General features: G+C 41.9%; 1 protein-coding gene across 2 annotated transcripts in view; it reads left to right on the forward strand.

Moving 5' to 3' along the window:
* LMO1 (LIM domain only 1) overlaps positions 1-27,977 on the forward strand; it is a 78,364-nt gene that overhangs the window by 49,869 nt on the left and 518 nt on the right. For both annotated transcript variants that reach the window (XM_074999035.1, XM_074999034.1), the window contains exons 2-3: positions 12,955-13,168; positions 23,939-24,064. In XM_074999035.1, coding sequence (XP_074855136.1) covers positions 12,963-13,168; positions 23,939-24,064 — 332 coding nt within the window. In that variant the 5' untranslated portion in view covers positions 12,955-12,962. The remainder of the gene's footprint in view (positions 1-12,954; positions 13,169-23,938; positions 24,065-27,977) is intronic.

Here is a 27,977-nt window from a genome sequence, read left to right on the forward strand (position 1 = left end):
CCTCCAGCTCTTTTCTAACTTTTAGTAGCAAAAAGGCTTGTCTTGTGGTAGCTTGGAAAGGTAGAAGAGACTAGGTTTTTCAAGATAACTGCATCTTTATGAATCATTAGAGAGGTATGCTTCATGACACTAGAAGGTCAATAGCAATTGTATCTGTTACATGGATTGAATTAAGTGGAAAGACTCTGTCTGCACTCTTTAAAAGTGGATTCTTGCTCATCTTTTGAAAAACCCAGGGGAAATGCAATTAGATCCTTAGAGGTAAGGTGAAGAGCTGACTGTGGAATACACCCCCTGCACAGTACTAGTGTATTTGACTGTGGATCAGTTGTAAGCTTTTTGCCCCCCTGCCCCACCCCACTTAAAAATTGTGATGACTTGCAATACCTGTAGGTTTTGGGGAAGGGGGGAGAGTGTGTGTGAGAGAACTTTCTAGGAATTGATGGCTTCAAGTACTGCCTAGGGCATCAATACAATTTTCTTTTAAAGCAGTGGAAGAGCATATGTCCTTGTTTTTGTTAAGCTTTGTCTGGTTTCAAATTCTTTAGTAGTACTGCACAAATTTTTATAGTCTCTAAAATTCTTGAGAAACTTGGATAGGCCTGTGAAAGCTTTAGAAGAGAGTGTCGTTATTGCCAGTATTAGGGTTTGTGACTGATTGCTTCATCTCTGTACACAGAGCAGAACATCAAATGGCCATTTGGCAATGGGCACTGAAATTCTATTAAGGTTGCCGACAGCTTCAGCTGACAAGGTGTATGTCTGCAAAAAGGAAAAAGAGATGATGATGATCATCTTACTGTGATACAGCCCTGTTCACCTGACAGTACTCACTAATTTTAAAGAGAGAACCTGCATTAAAGCAGTGTTACAGACTCACAGGTAAACTTGAGTTGAGACATGGTCTGTGTGCTTTTTTTTATATGTGTACTTCTTTCAGCTTAAACAGTAGTATTGAGCCATACACTTCAGTGTAAAATTAGGACTAAAAAATATTACTTACGTGCATTGAGAGTTGACTTAAATTCTTATTCCCCAGGCTTTTGGGGATTTTTAACTGTACAGACTTAAAATTTGCATTTAATTTCCTTTAAAAACAGAGACAAGAAGTTGGCTTTGTTTCGATATCGGTATTTTCGTTACCCTAAGTGTAAGGTGAGTTTGCTTTGTTGATTTTTTTTTTTTTCATGGGGAGACAGATGTATTGTTCTCCTGTTTGCTTTGGCACTTACATATTGTGCATAGAAGAACCAAGGAACTTAATTTTATTTTAATGAGTACTTACAAATTTTTAGAATGTGGATATAATTCCAGCCAAATCTGAAATCACTGAACTGGCAATATTTTCCCACCAGTAACTTCCTCATGTCTCTGCAAAGGTTATTTAGGTGTGATCTTCCCTTGCCACATTTTATTTATTTTACTTTTTCCTGTCACCCAAACAATTAAACAGAGGTACTAATCCTCAAAAAGACAGTCCTATGCCAAATTTGTAACTTTACTGATTTTTCCATAGCAGTGTCTTTTAAGAGATTAGGTATTCTGACAGTGTGCCCCATAGGGTTGCTACTTTTGGTTAGATGTATTCCTGGAGATTTAATCACATGACACAATCTTTACTTTAAATTAATCTTTTAATTTCTGGAGACTACAGGACAATCCTGGAGGGTTGGCAACTGCAGGATGGGAGGTGAGGCGTGTGGGTGTTCGTTAGTTTTTCCAGAACACAAAACTTCAGCATTAATTTTGTGACTGTTTTAAATGTCCCCTCAAAAAAAAGAAAAAACCTCTAGATAGATACATATCTCTGAGAAGTTGCAAAACCTGGAAAATTTAAGTCCACAACTAGAATATTTTTGTAAGCATATGAAAATGTTTTTTATGGAAGTTGTTTTACAACCATCATTGTGAATGTCATCTAGTGCTTGGTCTGTGAGACAGTAAACTATTTTGCATCCAGAATGCTCAAATAACCGGCATTTTAACCATAAGTAAATTTTAGTTACATTTTCCATAAGTACAGTATAGTGAAAGTAAACACAAATACAGTATAAGTTGATAGTGTACAATACTACTGTTGTAAATAAAGTACTCTGCATACACTTCTGTTTCTTAATAGCTAATCTTGTTTTTATTTTGTGTTATGCATTGCTAGGTATACCTCTTTATTATCCAGACTATCTGAATATCAGGCAGCTTCCTGGTCCCAGAGCTGCTGGAGGTGAAAGAGTTTACTGTATGTATTTTTAACTGCAAGTTGTTCATTTGTAAACTCTGCTATATAAGGAGAGTGGCCTGAGTTAGGCATCCAAACACTTCAAAGAAAGGGAGTTTGGACTCTGAGTCTTAATCCAAATTTTGTGGATTAGGATCTATCTCTATGCAACTCTTAGACAAGAAATGAATTGACTTTGGATGGACTTTTTGAATGGACTTTGAATGGACTTTTGGGGACCCAGCTTCAGCCAGCACTCTTTGACAATTAGGACTCTGTCTTACTGATTTTTAAAGTGTTGTGAGATGGAACACTCAATCATTAGACACTTCTGAAAAATTAGTCCTATTTATCATATATGCACACAAAGGCAAGCCTTGGGGTAGCTGTGAGCTGTTCTGAACCTCAGTTTTAGATCTGTTAAGGAATTTGTTAAGTAATGACTGGGAGGAAGGAATGCCACCGAATTAATTCTCAGTCACAAAGAAAATATCTATTGCCTATCACAGCACAAAACTAGAATTGTGAAATAATCATGGTTTTTTGTAACATATTTGTTTGAAACTATTCACTGAATAATTTTGATTAACATGGCTTGGACTAAAATTTGTTCCTAAGCAGTTTAACACATATATTGAATATTTTCATTGTACACGCATGGCATGGTAAGGTTCAGCTTATTCATTGGAGGCCTGCTTTTTAAATCAGTGAATATTTAAAGTTGCAAATACTGAAGATGTCCTATTTGGCCTGATTGTTTCCTATTTAGTAAACTTGTTTGCTAGAATATTCACAGCAGGTAAACACAGTAATAGTACAAGCACAAAGTGCACTTGTTTTAAAAATAACATTGAAAATCTTCTTTTGTAAATACTCACCCAGTTCTGCTTACATTGGTATTCAGACTAAAGCTTAGAAATGTCAGATTTTCTGATGAAAGACACCCCAAGAGTGCTGCTTATTTACTGTGTTGAAAAAAGGTTAATAAGATTACTTTACTCTTCAGTTGCCATTTTGTTTTTTTGCTGCCAAATACTGGCTTGTTACTGGAAGGTCATTTTAAAAAAAAAAAATGAAGTTATTGAAAAGATGATTTCTTCAGGTGCTCTGCAATACCAGGATAAATTGCCTCTGTATCTCCCAGCTTCCCAAACTATGACCTCTAAGCATAAATTGCTGTGAGCTCTTATTACTTTAGGACAGGGATACCCAACCTATGGGTCAGGACCTAATCATGAGTCGCCATTAGATTTTTGTAAGGGTCGCTGGCTAGGTGGCTCCGAGCCAAATGTGGCTATTTAATTTCTAGCTCCTGCCACTGCTGCCACTCACTCCTCTGGCTCCCAGTCCCTGCCCTGCTGCGCTGAAATGGAACTTAATTCAATTGGCAGGAGGGATCTGTCTGTCAAACCAATTAAATTGGGTCCCATTTCAGCAGACAGGGCATGGAACTGCCCATGCTGCAGTTGGGGGGGGGGGGGGGGGAAGGAAGAAGAAGGGGTGGGCGGAGCTGCACTGAGGAAGTAGTGGCCCAGAGAAGCAGCAGTGGCAATAGGAGTGAATGGAGCTTGTGAGAAGTAGGTTGGGGGGCTGGGGGCTGAGAGGGGTTTGTCTGGGGGCATTTTGGGGCTGAGAGGGGCTTAAGGTGGGGGCTGCATTTTTCCCTGGGGAGAAAAACAAACACACCCCCACACAATTTTGAATTGCCTTGGGTCACAATCTTATTGAATCGTCAGAATGGATCCCTGTCTCGAAATGGTTGGGAACTGGTGCTTTAGGATTTCAGTGCTCCATCTACCCACTTTTTATATCTGTTTTGCAATTAGTACTGCTGATACACTGAGAAGAATTTGTAGCCTCTGGCTTCCCACCTGAAGCATGTTGGCTAATTATGTGTCTGAAAGCACCGGGCAGCTATTTAAGCAATAGTTCCTGGCTGAACAAAACATTATCACATTGGTCCCCAGATGCCTGTGTGTCAGGTGTTGTACAGACCTATATGGTGATGTAGTCCTTGACCTGGAAAGTGGCAGTCCACTAGTCCCACTTTGCAGCAGGAGAGGAAGGTTACTGTCTGTTGTGAGAAGTTATTATGATGGTAAAAGCAGCTAAGCTGTGGGAAAGTTTAAAAAGAAGTTGTAGAAGGGAAAGAGTTAAAGCCATCTGCCTGAAAGCATTGTGTAAAACATACACACAATGTTGGGGAAATAAGCCAATTATGTGTGCTTCACAGGAGGTGGGGGAGTGACCTTTGTGTATAATTAGTTCTTTTATTTAAAGCAAAGATTTTGAATAGAATAACTAATTAGCTGTCATAAATGGCAAATTGAAGATTTTGGCCAGATTCCTTGGGGAATGTGGGAGGACTTCCCTCCTCCCAGCCCATACTGTATGCTCACACACTTCCCTCATTAGGCTTGTTTTTAGTTCTCTGCAGTGGTAATGAGGAGTACAGTTGCTGCTCTTAACTGAGCCCCCTCTAACAAGGCATGAAATGCAGGTGGAACAGAACTGCCTTCAGCTATTGCAGCTTTAATACGAAGCATTTTAGATGTATTGGTAGGTTGGAGGTTTCTTGGAGAAAGGGGGAGGAGGCTTGGAAAGTCATAGTGATCTCAGCTGTGTATTATGCTCTGGACTTGATTGTACAAAACACAAGAAAGCCAGGAAGCCTTGAGGCATATATCATTAGCCAGAAGTCCACATTACTCTTTCAGACCAATTAACCTTTAGAGTTGCATTAAAGAAATTAGGTGGTGAACTTCCATGCTCTCAGACAGGGCCAGTAGCCCTCTTATGAAACAGAGCGCTAGAGAGACATACATCACAGCGCCCTTTGAGATAACTGTTATTTAAATATTTGGCCCACCCTTTATAAAAGTTTTCCAGTCTCCTGAAAATGAAGTGATGTGAGCATACCCTTAGAAGTTATGGTTACAGATTGCCACATGAATAAAATAGCAGGAAAATGATGTAGAAACATTGAGGGTGTGTTTAATTAATGTGTGTGATATAAGCCTGCTGAATAACTTTCTTGTAAAAGACCCTTTCCAGAGGAGATATAGGGTGGTAAACTGGCTTTAATCAGCCCTGGAGTAGAGGTAAAGTTTAGCTTACCCAGTACGATAACAACCTCGTAAATTTCAGTATGACCAGAGGTGGTGTCTTATAATACTTTTAATGTGTGTTGCTGCTGGCAAATACAAAACAAAACCTACACTACCGAGTGCTCACAGCTCCAAGTCTATTAAATTGTAAAGGGCAAGGAAAGGAGTATAGATGGGCAAAAATAGAAAGACTTAATCTACTGTTCCTAAGGAAAGGTACAAGGGATAGTGGGCAATGAGGGAGAAAGAGTGAGTGGGGGAATTTGATATTACAGGTTGAACCTCTCTAGTCTGGCACTCTTGGAACCTGAAATGTGCCAAACGAGAGAATTTGCCAGACCACAGGAGGTCAATATTGTCTAAAGGCATTACCAACTCTTCCTATGCTTACTGGGCTCTTAGAAGACATCTACGGGTAAACTACATCTAAATAACAGCACAGAATACTAAGAGCCAAGACTGGTGGCTGTAAACAAACTTTCTGGGATGGCAGGAAGCTTGGCCACACGCAAGATAAGTGGTCATTCGGCTAACTAAAATCATGCTGGATGATGGATGTTGCTAGATGAGAGTGTGCTGGATTAGAGCAGTTGAACCTGTACTTCCAAAATTTCTCTTAGTACTCCATCAACATTCCTTTTTTAAAAACATTTTTAAATACGTTGATTATATATTTAAACAAGTAAATATTAGTATTTAACTTTTCCCAGCTCCACAGATGTATGTGCCTTTCTGATGTTAGCTTGACCCAGGCACAGGGGACTGTGCCTGGGGTAGTCTGTTTGGAGGATTCTTGTTAGTACCCATTCTAGTGCGACATTTTGCCAGTTAAAATGAACTGTCTTTCTTGCTTTAGAGCCTTCACTAAGTAGTAGAAAATAAGTAATTTTCAATAGTCCCTTGGTGTTTCATGAATTTAAGGTAGTGAAGTGACTTTCTAATAAAAATTAAAACTGAATGCTGGCAGTCCTGTGATCATCATTCAGTCTTACTTTGTGTTTTGGAGAGGAAGAAGAGTGGGATTTGGTGGTATATCAGCTGTCTCCTGAAATTTTTTCTTTAGGGCTTGGGCTGTAAAGTTATAATGCTGTGGAGACTGTGCTTGCTCATTGTTTGGAAATTAAATGGCAAGTACACTGTGAATCCATGCCAATAAACTTTGTCAGTTTTGAAATTTGTTTCACACCTCACCTGCCATCTCAACGTGCCAGCTAATTGCAGTCAAAACTTTTTATAGTTCCATTTGTGCTCCATCCAGACTGGTTAGGAGTTAGGGGTGGGGGAGCCTTCTAGACCAAAATGTAATTTCAAAACGCTGAACCTGACTGGCACAGGTTGACCTTGCTCGTTATTATCTGAGTGGGAATAGCAGCTTTGAACATCATATGGTTTCTGAAACGCTGGCTTTTTTCATTAGAAAACCTCCTGCTGAAAACTGACCAAGTATGTGGCATTTCTTTCCTTGCTAAGGTACTGTTTTTTAAAAAAAAAAAAAAAAAAAAAATTCACTGCTTTTCTGCTAGTTACTAAAAGAAAATTGGAAAGTGTTGCTCTCCTCCTGTTCAGATGAGCCTTTGCTAAGACAATGATGAACACCGAATGGAGACTGGGAGATTTAAGAGAGTCATGTGCATACAGGCCACGTATAGGACAACGAACCACACTGCAGTCCACTAATAATCATTGTTAACAATCTACTTGTGACCCGCTTTACAATGTAGTTCAAGCCCTACTTAACTTTTATCGAGGGTGGTTTCCTTCCTGTCTTGATGAAATTAACTTTGTAAAATATTTTGAGAAATGGAGTTGGCTTTTCCCTCCATCCCTCACTGCTTACCTCAGTTATTAGGAGCCTACTTTCTGAGTGAAGGCAGATGACATTCTCATTGGCTGATTTTTTGTTTTTTCCTTAGAGTTTTAGAAAGACAGGTCACATTGAACATCTTGTATTCTTAAATCACTTAGGAACTTCAGAAAACCTTGCCTTTAGTAACTACTAGCAGATGTACCTGGCATTGCTTGGGTCCTTAACTTAGGGTCGAGCAGATGTAATGTGGCCTGCTTCAGGGCTGGGTGCAGCTTAGGCCGCAAATCCTGGCCCCTGTGACTGTCGTCAGAGGGTTGGGGGCTGGATTGGGCTGTGGCTCCCAGCCCCTTCATCAGTCTTGGGAGGATGGGAGCAAGTCAGGGCCCAGCTCCCAGCCCAGGCCTAAGATCCAGGGAGCATGGGGATCAGGGCTGGTTGAGGCAGGGCTGGGCCACTTTCCCTGAACCCAGCATGAGCTCCAGGGAGGTGGGTCAGAGAGCTGTTGGGGCTAGGGCTGTGCTGGGCTGAGCCATGGGGGCCAGGCTTCAGCGCTTGGCCCAGTCCTGGCCTGTGCAGTGGGGTGGGGGTTGGGGAAGCCAGTTCAAGGCTCTTTCCCCTGACACTGGACAGAGCAGCAGGGGAAAGCTGGGGCCAGGGCCACAGCTTTTGTGCCCAGCCCTGGCCAAAGAGGTGGGGAGGGGGAAAGAAGTCAGGGCTGCAGTTCTTTGTTTGCCCTGGCCAGAGCAGCAGGTAGAGTAAGGACACAGCTGCGTGTCTTTCCCCTGGTCTCTCAACCACAATGGCAGGGGGAAGCTGGGGCCAGGGTCATGGCTGCGTATCTTTCCCCGGCCCCATCCAGACAAGCTGGAGGGTGAGGGAGGCCAGAGCAGCAGGTGGGGGCAGCAGGGCTCATGTGCCCAGCCCCAGCAAGAGTGGCCAGGGTGGGGCCAGGCCTGGGCTGCTTTCCTTAGTGCCAGCGTGAGCTGGGCAGGGGGACAGTCCCACCTGACCCCTGCATATTGGGAGCTAATTGAGGAGAGTTGCAGGGGAGCATCAGCGTTCCTCCTGTGGGGCCTGAGGCAACTTACCCATCTGGAAGTAGGCAGGGTTGAGAGCCCTAGCTCCACATGGCCACTGTTTTCTTGCTGCGGCTGCCCCCAGCGGTCACTCTGCAATATCACTGTTCCCTGTGAATCTGAAGTATGTCATTCCTCTTGTTGATGCCTCTCTCTTTCCATGTTCTGGGAAATCCTGGGGTTTCAGGCGTTTTCCACTTCCCAGGAACAACCAAACTCTGACCTTAGTTTAAGTTAGGATGAGAGGAAGCTGCCTGCCAATTTTTGTGGTTGTAGCTCTTACAGTTTTGAAAGAAGTTCTTGAACACATGTTGCACCACAGAGACAGAAACCTTCTAAAATGTATAGAAGATTTACCAATTAAACTTAATGTTTAACCCTTGAAACTAGTGGTATCTACTTTTCCTGAGATGGTTCTGAGGCAGGATTTCTGGCTTATTTAAGATCTCATGAATGGCATGTGGCCCAAGGTGGGGATGGGGAAGGAGGTCTGTTTCAACAGCACACAAATCAATGGTGGGTGGTGATAAAGTACATAACCAGAGGAACTTAACTTTAAGTGTGGTGTTTTTCAATGCCTACTAAATTTCTGAAGTGTTAAACTTGGGTGGATATACATAGTTATCTTGTAGTCTAAAGTTAATGATAACTACAAGAACATCCCAAGTTTTCTAGAGACGTAGGGACAACTACAGCTGGGGCAAACTGCTCCAAATTGAGTTGATTTTGTTCTGCCATGTATGGTGTTTCTTGCACTTTCTGTATGAGTTCGGGTAAGTTAAACCCCTAATTTATGTTGTATTGAAAAATGGGAAACCAAGCGTTGCCCTTGAAACTTGTCCAAATATGAAACAGACTTTGTATAGATTGTCTGCCTTATGGGCAGAGTGAGGGGAAAAGGTTGTAGTGAGTTCTTCCAAACTCTACCCACATGACAGGATCCACTCCGTGAATATCCAAAATGAGACAGTGCTCACTGTAGATCGTGTGAGTGCGCTTTTGCCCGCCCCCACCCGTCCATCGTGCAGACTATGTCAGCACAGCTTAAGTCACTCAGGTCCGAGAAGGACGAGGTATACCTCTGAGTGACATAGGCACTCGTGTACACAGGAGCTTCTCCCACCTACAAAGCTTCTGCTGCTCACAAAGGTGGGTTTGTATGCTGACAACTGAGCTCTCTGCCCTTGGCATAGATTCTTTGCATCAAACGATCTGCAGAAGTACAACTCTGTTAGGCTGCAGTGCTGTTAAGTAAAGACATGGCCTCTCATGAAGAATGATGTAATAGATGCTTAACTCAGGTGGCTGGGGGTATGATGATTTAATCCTCAGTTGAGATAATGGGGCAGTTCATGCCTCTCAGAGCTGTTGTTCCAGACTTTCAGCCTACATTTCAGAGCCTGTACTGTGAAAACCAACCAAGTTGCAACTTCAAAGTGCTGTCTATAGTGCCATTTTTAGCACATTCTGCAAACTCTTTTTGGTGACGCAGTCTGAGAGGTTTGTTCAAAATGCTATGCAGACATGCAATTAGAGATGATAGTGTCAGAGAAACATTGGTACAACATGTAGGCACCTACTGGCTGTTTTTGAGCCCTGATATATGTACAGTAAATGTATATCCAGCTGTCAGAGAATTAAAAATAGGGTTACCAACACACACAGAGCTCCTGTTTAAAATCCTGTTAATAAGTTGCTGATGATATATTCTGTTAGCAGGATAGTTTAAGTATTTTGAAGAAGTGTGAACATTTGAACCCAAATTACTAATGATTGTTGCTGCAAAGAATAACTAGTGCTGAAGGGGATAAAGGACCAGCTAAGCAAGGGTTTTTCTTACAATATCCCAGAGTGTTGACCTAAACACATGTTGTGAGTTTGGTTTTTCTGGACTCCTTTCCTGACTTGGCATCTGACCGGCTGGTACATGGTTGCACCAGAATTTCCATCTCTTGTGATCTGAAACTGGATTTTTCTTATGTCGACACAGACTTCGATTGTGTTTTCTGCCTTGCATTGGTGATCAGCAGAATTGACATGAGATGATTTTAAGGCAGCCATTTGAAGAGCATCTGGATGAGATATTGGAAGCACAGTTTTGCTGTGCAAAAAAAAGAAATCAATCTTTCAGTCCACTTTCGAATGGCAAATAAGATTATAGGTTTTTTGACAGACAAGGCTGAAGTTATACAATTTGTGGCAAGACTAACCACACTCATAAAAAGGAGGGGAATTATCTTAGCCCAGCCTGGAATCCAAGCATGCATACATTCAAATAGATGACTAGTCAATAAATTCCATGTAATGGGGCTCAGTGTCACACCTATTTAAGGACCTGGGAGAGTCTTTGATTACACATATCAAGCCAGTTTCCTGTGCCAGTTTGGATTACGTGGATAGCGAGGTGGTTTTTTCTTCCTTTCTTCAATGTCTAGGGATGCTGTCTCAGTTTGATTCTTAAGTTTGGGGAAGCCTGGTACTTCGTTTCACTAAATTAAGAAAGCTATTTAATTTCTTTAATGTTGCTACTGAAACTTAGTTATATACCAGTAATTGTTTCAATACGAAGGTCTCCGTTCTGGCAGGATAACACAGTTCCCTGCCTGTGAAGTTAGTCTACTAGTGAGGCATGTGATTAGCTCTTAATGGGAAATATTTGGAGGAAGAGATTGTCTGGAAAAATGGAGACTCTTTTCTTTGCTCCCAAAATGCCCAAGAAAAAAAGCATAGTATGTAGACTACATGAGTCACTTTCCTGACACTTCTTGTGGGCATGTTTTGCAGTATCACTGCTGCTTGAATCTTACCAGCTGTTATATGACAGTCCTTATGTCTAAAACATCCATACTTTTTCCTACTTAATTTGTTGGGTTCTCAGGGGTTGTTCATATGTTTTCCATAGGAAACACTTCTGTACTTGTTCAAAAACCTTTTCCTATTTGTTGATTTGTGTGTGGTGTTGGCACATAGTCTATACATTTTCAGTCACTAATTATTACACCATCTCAAAGGTTTGCAGATATTACCCTGCAAGTGGATTTTATGCCTCTGGCAGTCGAGACCAGGAGGGCTTTTTAAATGTTAAGAATTTCTGAATGTTACTTGACCTGTCTCCACACTACTGAGACCACTTTGATAACAAATGGATCAATAGCGTGCTTTTTGTGTGTGAATGTCTTAAGGGCTGTTGTCCTCCACTTGCGGCTCTGACAGAGCAATTATTACTGTAAGAATGGTGGGTTCTACATGTGCCAAGCGCTAACTACCCTCAGGCCCCCCTATTGGCTTTTTGAGAAAACAACGAACATTGGTTATTACAGCAGCACTAAGCAGTGCTACTCTGGGTAAGGGGCTGCTAGTAATTCTGACATCAAACTGCTGCTGTAACTTTCTATGAATATTGTGTTCTAAAACACTGTGTAAGAGTGAAGCCTGTGCACTCCCTCCCCTGTCTTCCCCACATTGCCAGTAACAGCACCACCACCATCACCTCATCTTCCTGGCTTCATTGAGACTAAATCAGTCATGTTTTGGAGGCCCAGCTGTCTCACTTCAGTGTGGAGTGATATGGGGATGGGCCAGCAGCAAGGCCAGGTTTGTGCTCCAGAGCAAATCCTTCCTCTTTCCCTATGAGGAACTGAGAAGTGGTAGGACTCAGGCTCATTCTTCCCTTCTTCCACTGCAACAGTCAAACAGCTTTTTGCCACGATTCCTGGGCACAGAGCTCAGAGGAGAGGAGTCCTGAGGTAACTGGGGACTGAAAAGAGAGAGAGCCTGCAGGGAAGCGGTAGGGAGGAACAGCTCCCTGGAAAGTTGGAAGAGGCCATGTGCTGACAGGCCAGGGGGCTCTGGCATCACGGGGGCTCAGATGGTCTCTTGGTGTCCTATCAAGATCCAGGGATTTGGTGGCCAAAGAACTGCCATCTCCCCAAAATCCTTGATCAAGAACCTAGCTTTTGCTCTCTGCTGGCTGTCTCCCTGGCACCCTTATAGTCATCTCTGCTGTCTAGCAGGGGTTTCCCACAATCAGGAGGCAATCCAGAGTGGTACTTGCACTTATGGCACAAAGCAAAGGGAAAGCCGAGGTTAGTCAGCTACCTGAAAATACCTCTCAGGTGTCAGTGCAGAGTCCTTGACACAAGAAACACAGTCAGCGAATCACTGTGCTCTGTCTATTCTCAGTGGCCTTGGGCCATATGAGTTAGAGTAGCCTCATAGCTATGTGAGTTTTCACCAGGGCCTTTGTGAAGGAGGAAGGTGCAAAGACTCATAAGGGTGGCACTTAGCAATTTTTGCTCCCACTTTCCTCCCCTTTTTCCATGAAGATCTGCTCAGCTGCAGATTGGCATTAGGGCCTTGGTGTACATATATACAGTGAGTGCCATTAAAATCTTCATGATTAACTTTAAATGGCTCATTAATTGCCTGTTAATGCTAATTGAGAAAAAGAATACTGTTGACATTGAAACTAGTTTGGTGGAAAACTTTAAGCCGACCACTTGGTACTCATCAGTTCATTATTTGGTAAACAACTGTTGCATCCTTGCAGGTGAATATCCTTACCAAGACAAAACCTATTCTTTTGATCACTGTTGCCAAAGGCTGTTCGGAACATGAATTTCTCAAAACATGCAGTATTTGAACATTGTTCAGGGAAAGTTACCAATGATGCAAGAAAGCAACTCTGCTTAAAATATTTGGCTGTCTGCAAATGTCTCCTGAATAGTAATGGTTTGTTTTTGTTTGTAGGTGTGCCGATGTTATCTGTGCAGCCAAAGGGGAAACAGAAAGGCTGTGCTGGCTGCAACCGAAAGATCAAGGACCGCTACCTTCTGAAGGCTTTGGATAAATATTGGCATGAAGATTGTCTAAAATGTGCCTGCTGCGACTGCCGTCTCGGAGAGGTTGGATCAACTCTTTACACAAAAGCAAATCTCATTCTCTGCCGCAGAGATTACCTGAGGTAAATACAGGCATATTCTATGGGTGCTTCCTATAAGCTTCCAGTTCAGTTCACTACCAGCTGTTTTGAAAAAATAAACTTGTCCTGTGTAAATATCCGTGCATAGTTTTTCACATTGCCTAGTAGTTATGTTTAGTACAAGATCTGTAGCATTCTCCTTTTTCAGGATGTCTTTTTGTTTGCTGGTTTATATTTGATGTAACTGTTTATGTAAGATAGGAGTGGCCAACACATGGCCCAGAGGCCAGAATCCAGCCTGCAGAGCCTTTTTCATATGGCTTGTGGAACTAGCAGTGGTGCCATTGTGAAAGCCGGCTGTGGGGTGAGTGGGCAGCATCCTGCAGCTCCAGAGCCACTTGTGGCTCTTTAAAGAGCCATTTGCTGCTCTGGATGCTGCCGCCACTGACTCCTCCTCCTGGCTCCCTGCCCTGCCATGCTGAAATAATGGAACTCAGTTTAATTAGTTTAATGGCCAGCAGCATGGTGGGAGGTATCCAGCAGTTAAACCAATTAAATCAAGTCCCATTAGTTCATCACAGCAGGCCAGGGAGCTGCCTGCTCTATCTGTGGGGCCAAAGAAAGTAGGAGAGCTAGGGTGAGCTGCACAGCAGTGCTGGGGTGGAGGCAGTGGCCCAGGGAAGGTGCAGTTGGGGGATGGCAGCAGCAGCATGCACAGCTCCTGTGGGGGAGGTGGTGGGGCAGTCTGGAGCTGAGAGGACTTACGCCTGGGTTAGGGGTGGGACAGGTTGGGACTGAGAGGCACTAGACCTGGGGGTGGCGGGGGGGTTGAAATACTGATTGTTTTCGTTTTGTTTTTTTGTTTTTGTTTTTTTACAATATGAATTATTAATTGAACGATGATGCTCGAAAAATGTGCATGTAGAGAAAGTCAGATCCACCCATATTATTGCAAAGTTACTACTTTGATGTTTTATGCAGTTAAGCCTAGGAGCTCGGGGTGGGGGCATGGTTTGGAGCTGAGAGGAGTTAAGCCTGGGGGCAGGTTTGGGGCTGAGAGGGATTAAACCTTGGGGGGTGGTTTGGGGCTGCGAAGGGTTAAACATGGGGACATGGGGGGCAGGTTTGGAGGTATTTTGTGTTTGGCCCTCGGAACATGGCAATTTTTTACACGTGGCCCCCTGAGGAAGAAGGGTTGGCCACCCCTGGTGTAAGCCTTAATAGTAATGGGAGGGCACGTTTTGTTGTATTTTTTTTAATTCTGATCTTACAGAAGAAAGCTAGTGTGAACTGGTGTAGCGTATTGACTTCACTGCTACCTGGATATGCAGCTGCTGAGGAGCTGTCTCATTTTGCCTTTCCAGTGGCAGCTTTTAAATAGACATTTAAGTGTGTTCTCTACAGGCTCACCCTATAGCAAATGAGGCTCCTCGGTGATGCAACAAAGCAAAAATTGTCTTTAAAAAGTTTACCTTCAGGAAATTTTACCATGGTGAGCAGTGACTCTCTGTCATGGTAGTTAGGTACATTTGTGGTGAATAAACCTGTTTATTCAAGGACATTTGTGATTTTTTTTTTTTTTTTTTGTTTTTAAATTGGATGAGTGCATGTAAAAATAAAAAATATGGAAGCACAAATTAATCTGAATAAGGTGGTAGCTATAATGTACTTTCACAAATAATGGGGTTTAGTGAAAATGTGAGGGGATGTGATGTCTACTATATATAAAACAAATAGAAGAAAGGGGAAGTTGATAGAAATGGCGATCAATAAGAAGTTAGCAATTATAGAAGACTAATAAGTAAAGCAAAAGCATACAAGTAGCTATATGTGGCCAACAGAGTTAAGGACAATAAGGAGTTTTTAAATTACATTAGGTACAAGAAGAATCCTGGTGCCAGTTTTTTTTAAAAAAAAGAGTCAAGGGGATAACCCAGGTAACTATATAAGCCCGTCAGCCTGATGTCAGTCCCGAACAAGACAATGAAATGGGTGAAGTGAAACTCAAGAAGTAATTACATGAGAGTAATATAATTAATGTAAATTAACATGGGTTCATGGAAAATAGATCCTGTCAGACTAACTTAATATTTTTATTACATTACAAGTTTAGCTGATAAAGGTAATTGTCGGCATCATATATTTAGTCTTCTGTAAGGTGTTTGGTTTGCGACCATAGGACATTCTTTATTAAAAACTAAAACACGACAGAATCAACCTGGCACACACTGAATGAATTAAAAGCTGACTTCTCTAAGTCTCAGCATGTAACTGAACAGGGTATTGAGGTCACCAATACAGTGATCTGGGTCACTTGGTAAACTTGATGCAAGTGAGCAATGTGTGTGTTCATGCAGTTAAATAAAAATGAATATACAGTATTGGAGAATAAGGCATCTAAACCATACTTGCAGGACGAGGAACTCTGTCCTGGGAAGCAGTGTTGGAAAAAGATTTGGGGATCATGGTGGATAATCAGTTGCATAGCAGCCCACAGTTTGATGCTGTGGCCAAAAGAAGCTAATATGATTTTCACATGCATAAACATGGAAATCTTGAGAAGGAGTAGTGAGGTTATCTTACCTCTGTATTTATTAGTGGTACGAACACTGTTGGAATCCTGTGTCCAGTTCTGCTGCCCACAATGTAGAAGGACACTGATAAATTGAAGAAGGTTCAGAGAAGAGCCAAGAGAATGATTTAAAAAATTGGAAAACATGCCTTAGAGTGATAGACTCAAAGAGCTATCTATTTATCTTAACAAACAGAAGATTAAAGGGTGACTTGATTGCAACCTGAAAGTATCTACATAGTAAAAAATATATATGTGCACTTAAATCTAGCAGAGAAATGTAACATGCTCCAGTGGCTGGCAGCTAAAGCTAGATGAATTTAGACTGGAAATAAGGAGTGCAGTTTGGTCAATGAGAGTTGTTTATCAAGGGTTCTGGTAGATGCTCCATCATGGTCATTTTAAAATCAAGTTTGGTTGCTTTGCTAAAAGACCTGGTCTAGGAATTATTTTGGAGAAGTTCAGTGGCCTGTGTGCTCTATATATAAGATGTTCTGGCTTTGGAATCCGTGAGATGAGAATGCAGTTGAATAATACTCACAATGGCTAGCTTTGCATTTTTTAATTTATCTGTATATTTTGAATAGACAAATTCTGTTGGAAGTCATTGTTCCTAGAATAGAAATCCTTAGTGTGTTTCGTCATAAACTGCTTGTTTAATACATAGAAGAGTAGTTGTTTTACTGTTCTGCAGACATAATTGAAGGTCCACCAACTTGGAGCACACATGCAGTCTGTGCACTCTGACCAGATTATTTGGGTGGAACTTCAGAATTAATATAAATTCAGAATTTTCATCATCATGATTTTTGAAGATGTTTAATTTTCTCCTGTCTTACCAGTGCAACTCCATTCACTTAAATGGAGCTTTTGCTGAAATATACCCATATGCATCAGAGGAAAATCAAACTCAGTATGATAGAAACAAACCAAATGATGTCTGCGTATTCCATGCATACCAGCACCTTTTAGAAATTTATCACACTTTGATGATCAACACAATTAGTCTGGATCAGGGCTTGAATGAGGATATCTCCAAAGACTGGTCAAATGTTGCATAAAGAGATGATGGTAAATCAGAGGGCGTGTTTCTCTCTAAGGGTCTGCTTCACCTCCTAGTGGAGTTAATGGGAATCTTTTCACTGGCTTCAGCCAGTGTGCTTTTGATTGGGCCTCTAAGTTGTCATATAACCTATGCCTCAGCATACTTGACAATTGTGAAGTTCTGCTTATTGCAGCTTGGGAATGGAAGCTCAAACTGGGGTTTTCAGCTTATCTGATTGTTGATGATCTCAGGACCATTTTTGCGAGAGAGAGATCGAAAGAGAGAGAGAGAGAGAACACTTTTGAGTCTGTCTTAACCAAATTCCAGTGTTTGTAGCTCTGGTGCCTTCTTCATGCCTAAAATTTCCTATTTCTAGCTGGATTCAAAGTTCACCTTTTCCTGTCTCCATCTTTTGGATAGCCCTGCATTGTAGTACCCCAGTTTGAGCAAAGAACATTGGGATGCCTTTGGATAAAAGTGATTTGCACCCAATAAATGTACAATACTTTTAGGAGGGATTTAAGCAATGTGTGTCTTTGACTTTTAGAAAATGTGATAGTTGTTAGTCTGGCAAGGACGTATGCACAGCGGTGCCTAGCTTTCAGTAGACTTCCGTGTTTAAGTAATGATGGTGGCACCAAATCAAATGGCCGCACCACAGTTACACATTTCAAGCACAGCATTTGAAAGTTCCAGCATGTGCGCCAAAACTAGCAAAACTTGAGCTAACAGTGTGGTTGTTACTGAATGTAGCTTCAGTCTACAGAAAGACTAGATAAACTGGAAAGTCTTCCAAGGAAGATACTGTTTGGGCTTACATGTAATATATAAAATACACACACCACAGAGAGAGTATGGGACAGCAGCAGCAGATGTGAGGCAGTAGTCGGTTACGTTTTTTATTTTTTTCAAAACCTTCTAATGTAGGTGGGCTAATTCTTGGTTGCTTTTAATGTACTAACTTGCCTCTAATACTTTCAAAATTGCGGCTTGCTTATTAATATTTTAAACTCTCATAAGAAAACTTGGCTCCATACATGTGTGTTTACACAGCATCTGTGAAAGCCAAGACTGATGTTAATGTCAATTGGAACGGTTATACTGTAGAAGATCAGAACATTTGAGGAAGATGGTGCTTAGACTCTAGGGAGGGAGAGCTTCATACCAGATGTAAATCTTGTGGTCTTTAAAACATGGAGGGAGGAACGAAAAGACCCAAAATAAATGTCTTTCATATGGATTCTTCACCTGAAGATGTGTGCCCTTGAGCAACCCTGAAATTTGTGCCCAGTAGCCTCCCTGCTAGTTGGCCACCCAAGCAGAATACTTTTTATACTATGCTGGTTCAGCAGCTCCTGTTTAGCTATCCATGGATAATAAACCCTTTGGCTTAAAATGTACATTCCCTGAACTGAACTAGAAACTATCATGAAAGGACAACTTGACCAACTTAATTAACATCAAATGTCTCCTTTCCTTCAGCCGACACAGCTTACCACTGTGACATTCGTCCTGCTCTGGTGAGGAGTTTGCACTCACTAGTGCAGGGGTGGCCACCCTGTGGCTCTTGAGCTGCACGCGGCTCTTTGTGCAATTAAATGTAGCTCCTGCTCAGAGCCGTGCACTGAGTGCCACGTGCCCCAGTGCTTCATAGGAGAAGCACGTGACGGCTGTGGTGGTGGCAACTTTGGTGGTCACCAGTATCGAGTTTGAGCAGGGGACTTAGGCATGCTTGTCTGTGGGAGAGGGGGAGGGCATTGAGTTTGGTAGGGCTGGAGTGCCTGGCTCTGAGGGAGGGTGAGGTCATTGACCCATATATTATATATTTACTTTTATCTAACTAGCTAGATAGCTATTCTGTATAAGCAAGAACAAAACTGTCTCTGCCCCCAAGAGATTAATATAAATGTAACAATAGACACAAGATGTTTACAGAGCAGCTGGGGGGAATACAACTTAAAAATGAGACCCTTGTTGATTTAGCTTGGTAGGCAATGATCTCCTCCTGCTGAAACCACTTAATCCATAGAAATTTGTGATTGGCTTAATCAATTGTGAGGTTCACTATCTCTTCCAAAATCTGCTGGTGTTAACTGCTATAACTCGGGATATCCTTGGCATCCATATAAATGTCCAATCCTTTCTCGAATGGTGCTAAATTCATGGCCTCAGCCATGTCCTATGACCATTATCAACACCTGTTTATGTTTTTGTACAGAAAAGGTGTACTTTTTTTTGTCTGTTTTGAACTTGCTATCTCTTTAGCTTCACTGAATGTTCTTGTTCTTTGCATTCTAGAGGAGGGACAATGGAAGATCCTGATATACTTTCTCTGTCCTATTCAGTGTTTTTGTACACATTTAATCATTTCTAAAGTGAACAGTTCCAGTCTTTTCAGTTTCTTTTGATACCGACCTGCTGCTGATTTGCAAATACCAGGGTGGAGGGCAATCTTGCTATTGCTAAGTAATTATAAATCCATTTGTAGACATTGGTTTAGCAATTAATGAAACAAATGTGCAAATTATCATATATCTTAGACCAGCGTTTCCCAAAGTGTGGTCTGTGGCCCAGTACCAGTCCTTGGGGGGAAAAAAATACTGGTCCTTAGAAAATAAACAAATTATCGCTATGTACTATTATTATTGTGAATTAATAATACACAGTGAAATTTTATTCATTTTTCATTTTTTATATGCTTTTATATTTTTGGGTGGCAAAAACAGGGTATTCGAAAAAAACTGGGTCCCAACTATATAAAATTTGTGAAACCCTTCTTAGACCATAAATGAATGTGAAGGAAAATTCATGGAAAGGGCACAGAACTAATGTTTGCTTGTGAGGGGTGACTGCAATTAGGAAATATAGGATGTGTTTAAAATGATGGGAGAGATGGTCACGTTTTGACAAGTCGCTCCATTTTCACATATTTTCCATTACAAGCCCCAGGCTGAGACCCTATTAAGAAGTAAATGTTAAGTAATCATGCCACTATCATATATTTAGTCAATTTTGGGTACCTTCATGGCATTGATGAATTCCAAAATGTTGTAGGGAAGATTATTGTAACAACCAGCTAAGTCTTTTAAATAAAAGGAAGCTTTCCAACAGTTACATAGCACTTCCAGGGTGGTGTTCCCCCTCCCCTCCCATTAATTCGTATTCACTGCTGTTCCTGTGCGCCAATTTAGTTTTAATTTTTACTATGCACAATGACATCAGCAGCTAATCAGAATATAGAATAGCTGGATTTTAGTGTGCCTATAAACTACAGAAAATTGTCCTTGGCCAAACTCCTGCTTTCGAATTGGCTGCCGACAATAGATATGGTTAAGTTCAGAGTAAGAGCCATTAAGCATAATTACTACTGTGGGGTAAAAGTTTAATTGTGCTAAATTATAAATCTGCATAGTCTAAGCTTATTTACAAGCTTGTGAGGTACTCCTCTCTGTAGTGGTCCTCCTCCTGTTACATAAGAGAAAATAAATCTGTACTTAAATTGCTGTCTAACTTTTAAGAGAGTTTTAAAAAGTGATTTAAAAAATCCCCTCTTTGTCTGACTATTCTCTTCCCCTGCCCTCCCTGTGTCATGCCAGGGAGAATATGGTGGCTCTTACATTTCCCTGATATTTTTTTTTGTGTGTGTGTGGGGGGGGGGGGCTTCTTATAAAACTAAACCATGGGATTTATTGAGGGTGAAAGAGAATTCTCCCCCAAAATTTAAAAAATAAAAACAAACTTCTCCTGTGCTCTCCAAGCAAGGAGGTATGGAGTATGCCAGCTGGCCATGCCATAAAATAAGCTCATTGTTTGAAGAATGCATCTATTCTTTGCCTCAGAGTCTACTTCCCAACAGCATAATATCTGTGGTCTTTTGAGCTACAAGTTAGACTTACTTAAGAATTTTGGTGACTACATAAAGTTTTAAATCATTCCCTGAAAAGCAGTGGTGCTGAGTCACTCCAGGCCCAGGGGCAAGGTGGGAAGGGCTCAGCTCCCCACCCCCCAGCAGGAGTGGGACCAATGGTGGAAGGGGCAGCTCCCCACCCCCCAGCAGGAGTGGGACCAATGGTGGAAGGGGCAGTACTTAGGGCAGTCAGCCCTGGACCTCCCCCACACTCCCTCATCACCGCACGTGGAGTGCCAGCCCAGTACTGTGCAGTGTTTCAAAGGGCCTGGAGTGCCAACTGTTGCCACTGCTACTTTGGCAGTGGTGGCAGATGGAGCTACAGGCCCCTTTGAAATGTCAGGCCTTGGGGGGCTACTTCCCACATGGTCTTCACCCTCCCTGCTCTCCCCCTCCCCCCCCCCCCCCCCCCCGCCTTTGGCAGATCTGCTGTAAAGTGAGTAAGATTAGAAAAGTGCTAGAATTTGCCCGTGTTAGGAAAAGGAGGGGAAAGCGAGCAAGATTAGCACACTGACAAACTGGGAGCTACCTTTATTTAGATATTAAAAAGCAACATAATTTCAGTGGAACAAAACATAAATTAGTCCTCTTACACAAACATTCAAAGCTGTTTAACACTTGATTGACCCCTAGCCTCCTGAATAGAGACAGGTGAATCCAGAGCCAAATAGCTTTTCATGTTTTTTAAGCTGTTTAAATAGTTAAGTGAACATCTGTCCAAACTTCCCCATCATTTCCATTTAGAGAGGTATCCTTTTCGAAGGGTGAGAAAAATGCCTGTTTAACAATGCAAATAGTGCCGTCTGGGGCCCCTTTATTTTATTTAATCTAGATTGAGCTCCACACAACTGTGATGCTAATGAATAATGGATATTTCACGCTTGCTACTATAGCGGCATCATGCATGGAACAAATCTAGGATTAACTTCCACTGTTCTCCTTACCTAATGTACAGGGCTGCTTTGCCTGGTTTTTGTTTTTTGGGGGGAGGGGAGGTTAAGTGACTTTTTTAAATGTTGCTATGATTCTGATGAAAGTGTCATTGTTCTCCTAATCTGCTACTTCTCTGTCACAGAGAAATTGAAACTAATGGCTGTTGCTATTGCACTGAGGGTCTTCTGTTTACGCAATGGAAGACAGTCACATCAGACAGCCATACAGACATGCTTCTGTATCAATCAAAAATACAGATTTGGAGCTAGATTATAATTTTACAATCCATCCAGAATGAGGGGCACTACGTAGCTATGCTGGGTCAGGAGCATCTGAAGATGAGAATTGTGATCTCCTGCCGCCAGCACCACTACCCTTGTTGCAATCTGCTACTATTGTCATAAGGCATGCCCTTTCTTGAAGTGTCCTTTACAACCTTTTTAGGGCTGGGAGCTACAACCCTCTTGTAAAATACTTTTCTGTACTTGCCCATGATATGGAAAGCCAATGCAGGGAAGCTTAGGTGCTTGCTTCCTGGCATCCTGCCCTTACTGAACATAAAAACGAGACGTCCTGTGACACCTTATAGACTAATAGATTTTTTTTTGGAGCGTAAGCTTTCGTGGGCAAAAAAATCTGTTAGCCCGTAAGGTGTTACAGAACTTCTCATTTTTCCAGGTACAGGCTAACATGGCTACTCCTCTGATACTTACTGAACATGTTGCCATTTGCTTTATGTCCTCTTATAGGACATTTTGCTTGGTCTATTGAGCTACAGGCTTTCCAGTCCTAATGTGGTAAAGTTTGAGAGCAGGAGTATTTGGGTTTTACATTACTGTAGTTCTGGTACTATTTCAGTATTGCCGTCAGTACCATAGACTTGGGAGGGGGTGTTATTTTTTGTTCTTGTTTTGTAAACTAGCAGATGCAGAGGTCTAGTCCCCTCTTAATATCCTGGAATGGTTTTCCTTTAGGCCGGAACAGAAAAGTAATGGGTGTCTCTTCTAACATCTGGCACAAGCTGTAAGACTTGATATATGAAAACCAAGCCAATAATGCCATAGCTTAGGAGCCTGAGAGGGGAAGGGTTATTTTGAGGATCTTATCACTCTCCAGTGGTTACTGTCCACTGATTGATTTCTCAGCCTACAATTTGCTGAACCAGACAAGCAACAAGTGGGTCTTGTTGGAGTTTTTGCCTCTTTGTACTGGTGGAAGCAGTAGGCACTTATATTAGCAAGATGCAGCTCCCAAGGTTTGAAATAGCCCTGAGATCCCATCTGTGTTTAGCGGTGTGTACATGTAGATGTGTGTGTACATGCCAAGCTAACAGTCAGTGGGAGGAAGGTGCCTTCCATCTAGCTCTGAAAACAATGAAATCCCATGCATACTCTTGAACAAAGTAAATGTACATTTGACTATTCACAGGTTTCAAGACTGAAACCTTCGGTGTGTTGCATGCACCTGCAGTTGGTTCCTATAGCCTTAACATAGATGTGTTGTCGTGCCTATTGCCCCGGGGTGGCACTCACTCATGGGTCTTCAGAGATTTGTCTCAGGGGCGGGGTGACAACGCCCTAGCTCTTGGTTAGTCTCCCTGTGGGAGCTGTCACAGCAGCAGACCTCTGGGAAAGCAGATGATAGAAACCATGAGAAAAAAGATGAAGCTTCCCATGCGGAAGTGCTGTCATCAAGGACTGGGGAGCTGAAGTGAACATTGGGATGTACTGTTTGTGTCTCAGTGTGAGAAGCTTAGTTGACTTACAGGAATGTCCAGGAGACTGTGGATCTTAAAAAAATTATAAAGTGGCGTTGTAAAACATTATTGCCCTTTGTCTTCAGAGGAGTGGATGTTTCTTTAAAACAGAAGGTAAGTTAGACTCTTGTCCAGCTGCAGTTTTGCCTGCCAAATTTGGCAAAGTTGGTGAGACTTCTGTATTCCACCCATTCTAGCTGGTTCATTATCACCAGCTTGGATTTCCCCACTAGCCAACACTCAAGAGCAAGTGGTGTGGGGAAGGAAGCCAGATGTTCAGAGAACAAACCCCGGAAAGTTTTATTTTGACGAAAATTTTGTGAGCCCCAAAATAGCACTGTAAGTGTCTGTAATGCTTTTCTCCATTAGACAGTAAATTAACCCTCGGCTCACAAGCCAAGTGAAGTTTCATCTCAACAACCGGCGTTTGCTCACCAGGCAGTTTTATCCCAAGTTCCTGCACACAGGTTGGTCAGCGAAATGAAGATTGCAACTCCTATTTATTGGTGCAATACAGTATTTGATGCTGCTAATTACACTTAATTAGTGCTTCCACCATTTAATTAAAATGGCTTCTAATGATTGTGCTTCTTTGGCAGGCTCTTTGGTACCACCGGGAATTGTGCTGCCTGCAGTAAACTGATCCCTGCCTTTGAGATGGTGATGAGGGCCAGAGATAATGTTTACCATTTGGACTGCTTTGCCTGCCAGCTCTGCAACCAGAGGTGAGGACACAGTTATTACAGAAACAACAACAACAAAACCCCCACAAACTATTTTTAATTTTGCTCACAGAGCAAGGAAATCTGCTTAATCTTTGCTACCTCTCTGGGGTTGAGAGGCTGCTAGTGCCAGCTGGGTTGTCTTATTTGTAGTTGCCTGCAGTCTGGCCTTCAGTCCTTACAAAATCAGTGGGAATTAGGGGTGTGCAAAAACTGCAGATCCAGGAACAATAAGCACTAGACAGCTGTTCTGAAGTAGTTGTAATGCAACTGAACAAACAGCTTCTGAAATCTTTTAGCATCCAACTGGTCAGCTAAACATCCATAAAAGAGAGAGAGAGGATCCTCTCTTGCACAAGAACTACTGACATGGGGGTACTTAAATCAGATTTCAGTCAGGCTTTGAGGGTACGAAGAAGAAATACATTCTAGGTAAGCCCTTTTGGAGACTATGAAGTGCTCTCTTCAGTTTGCTATATATTCAGTGGGGCCTGCTTGGCTTTAAATGGGATTATACCACACTTGACTGGAAGATGCAGAGAAGAATATATATCAGTGTTCAGTGAAAGAATTTATCAATTCAGCCTGACTCCTTGGTATCTACGAAAGACTAAGTTTTAAAGGTCTTTTTGCAGAAGACTTTAGGGCATTCTTTTTCTTTTGATTTGGTGCAGTTGTAGGAAAACTGAGTTCTGCTCTTGGAAGCTGAGTGCGTTAAATGCAGCATGTTCTCTCCTTTTGATGCATGTATTCCTTGTTAAAATTTCCCATTCCTTGCTTAGGCTGCTTATGGAACCACAAATTACTTATGGGGAAGGGGCATATGGTAAAAGAGGAGGAAAAGAAGAATGATTAAGTTCAATGGGAGAGAAGGCTATTACTTCAAAGCCAAGTTAGCGTACCTGATTTTTCACTTAACGTTAAGGTACCCCGCCTTCGTTTACTCTGGCATTTCTGTCAACACAGGGTTGTATGTGTAATTTTCACACACCCATATGTGAGAACATACGAAATGCACAGAATGACTTTCCTCTCACGCTAGTTTTGTATCAGTATTATTGGCTGAAGCCAGTAAAGTTACTGTGCCTGCTGCCCACCAGTGAATGTGTGAGGAGAATCGGACACACTCCATGTAGCGTGGGTGGCTTTAATTGAAGGCACTGTATCAAACACAAAGCTGGTATTATTTGTTGGGGGGTAGAATGCCTTCCTATTAATACTGGCAGCTGCAATAAATCAAACCATCCAGTTTAATAAGGTTATTCCACTGAGGTTATAGTGACATCTAGTGGCTATTATGTTGGACAGAGAGCCTAGTTTCTCAAAGACAAAGTTGTGTTTCTCAGTGTTTCCTTCAGTGGGTATTCCTGTTTCTAGTTTGCTTTCAAATATGCTTCTGATATACCTTAGGTCTCCCAGTGCTTTCTGGATAGAAATATCTGTTTTATGAGTATGCTAACAGGAAGGCAGCACCCGCCTCCTAAGAGAGAAAACTCGTGATAATGAACTACTTCTCACAGGCAAAGTCCTGAATTAGGTTTTTTGGTCTCCATTGGTGGTATTGCCTCATTCTTTTTCAGATCCGTAGACTCCAGTCTTAGTGCAGTATTTTTAATGGCCAAATTATACTTATTTAGTAGTGATCTGTATGAAATATTTCCACCAGCTATCTTCTCCAACACATATCAGTAATACTCTGATTCCAAAAATATTTCTTGGGTCTAACTCATATTGCCTTTTTTAGGGGAAGGTAGCTATTGTCAAACTATTGTATCATATTTATAGTACTGAACTCTGCTGGTGTATCAGTATTCTAAGATGTCTCAAATATTTTGACTGCCTATATTTCTTCAGTTGTTCTGCTTTCTAAAAGTCACTTCTTAAAAATGGCATCATGACTTCAGTGTTTGGGTCTGGCTGATTCCTGCTGAAACCCACTCAGGGAAAGTTTTTTTCCCCCCCGCCATCTCCCCCCCCCCCCCCCCCCCCCGGCTGTTGGATATATGAAGCCTGTTCCTTTTTCTTCTTTTATGGCCCTCAAGAAAACTGCTGCATTGGCCCAGATGTAACACTTTGGGTGGGGCTAGGCCTGCTAAATCTTGTTGTTGTTGTTGTTGTAGATGATATGTGAGAAAGAAAGAACTCAGGTCCCTGCTGAATCCGTGCCGAGTTTGCAGGATTGGCAGTTGGGGAAAACATCTTTTGTCTTGTAAATTGAGCACAGTTGTTAGAGACATATTTGGGACCCCCAGGGTTGCCTAGTTTTTACTCCGTTTCAAAGAACCAGAACCTACAAACTGCTTTCCAGCTCTCACTCTGCAGCTCTAGACCTCAACCAGGTTTGGCAAGAGGCAGCTGTTGACTTCTGCATTTGTGCTGCTGGAGTGACTTTGTTTGATATTCCTGCTCATTGGGGGTTTTACCATGGCAGTTTAAGTAACATTAAGTAGCAGAAGGTCAGCAGCTGTATCTTAAGTCGCTGTCTGGAAAATGCTGGCTAGTTTGTATACTCAGCAAAACAATTGGTAAGGCTGTACCTTCTAGGAGAATGAGTGCAATGCAGCTTCAGCTTGAGTTTCTCCTTAAAGAAATAGCTTTTGTTTCTTTTCTGAAATGCTAGTTAAAAGTTAGCTCACTGACTTTTGGAGCTATTATAAGGAGAGCTGAAGGTGCTGACTGGGAGAGAAGATTGAGTTCTTAGCTAAATCACACAAAGAAGCATCCTAATAACATGCACTGTATGTATACTATGGGCAGGTTTTGGAGGAAAGAGTTGTCCTCTATTTAAGGGCTTCATGTTTTATAGGTTTATATTTGTACTCCTAGTTAATGTTTTTGCCCCTTTTTAAATCTCGTATCTGACCATTCCTGCAGCTGGCCATGTGTGCACCATGTATATTTGATTTTGCAATGTTGGTGATCTGCATCACTGGCAGCTTTGCCTGTAACTGCCCTGAAATAGTGGGACTTGCTCAGGACACTGGGGGCTCTGTCTCCTGCGTTCTGCCGTGTTGTCATGCCATTAGCACATGCTGAGTCGCTCTGACCTTGAATAAGAGACCATTGAAGAGCACTGTGTGTTTTATCCTAAAATGGTAGATTAATTTCTACAATAGCAAACAGGAGGAGGTGTGAGGAGGCCAGTGGCTGTCAAACTGTACCTGGCAGGTATTGTGTGTGCAACTTTTTTGATCTTAATGATCAAATAATATTGTTAAATATCATGAGTCTCTGTCAACTTTAATACAAACAGAGCAATTTACATGGTAGACAGAGAGCTTTACGCTCCACTCCATGAAGATAAAGGTTAACAGAGTCTAGCTGTCCGTCAAGAAACTTCTTCTGTTTATTGTTCAGTACTGTGCATAAGGGTGTGAGGAAGGACTTAATAGCCATTTGGTGCCTGTGAATTAGTGTAAACACTGCCTCACCTGAGGGGGCTCTGGACATTTGAATGTTGTGGAACATTTCACATATTTTGTGTAATGTAACCTGTTTGCTTTCCCAATTTTACAGAGTTCTGAAAGCTCATTCTCTTTGGGGATATATTCCATCACTTTTCCTGTTGGATTATTACTACTGTAGCAATTTATGGCTTCAACAGAAATGAGAGGTCCTTGTGCTAGGTGCTGTACAAACATATATTATGAAAGAACCTCTGTGCCAAAGATCTTAGTCTATATATAGACAATACAGACAAAAGGTAGGAGAGGGAAACAGGATGGTGAAGTGACTTGCCCAATGTCTATGAAGTCAGTGGCAGGGTCAGAAATAGAACACTGTCTCCTGATTCCCAGCCAAGTGCCCTATTCCCTGCAACCCGCCTCCCTGAATTGTGATCCAGTAAGCATAGTTCATAATGAAGATAATTTTTCCCTTAACTCTGGCAACCCACTATTTCTAGACTTAATCCTCT

This window comes from Carettochelys insculpta, chromosome 6 (genome assembly GCF_033958435.1).
Source record: "Carettochelys insculpta isolate YL-2023 chromosome 6, ASM3395843v1, whole genome shotgun sequence".
Classification (NCBI taxonomy): domain Eukaryota; kingdom Metazoa; phylum Chordata; order Testudines; family Carettochelyidae; genus Carettochelys; species Carettochelys insculpta.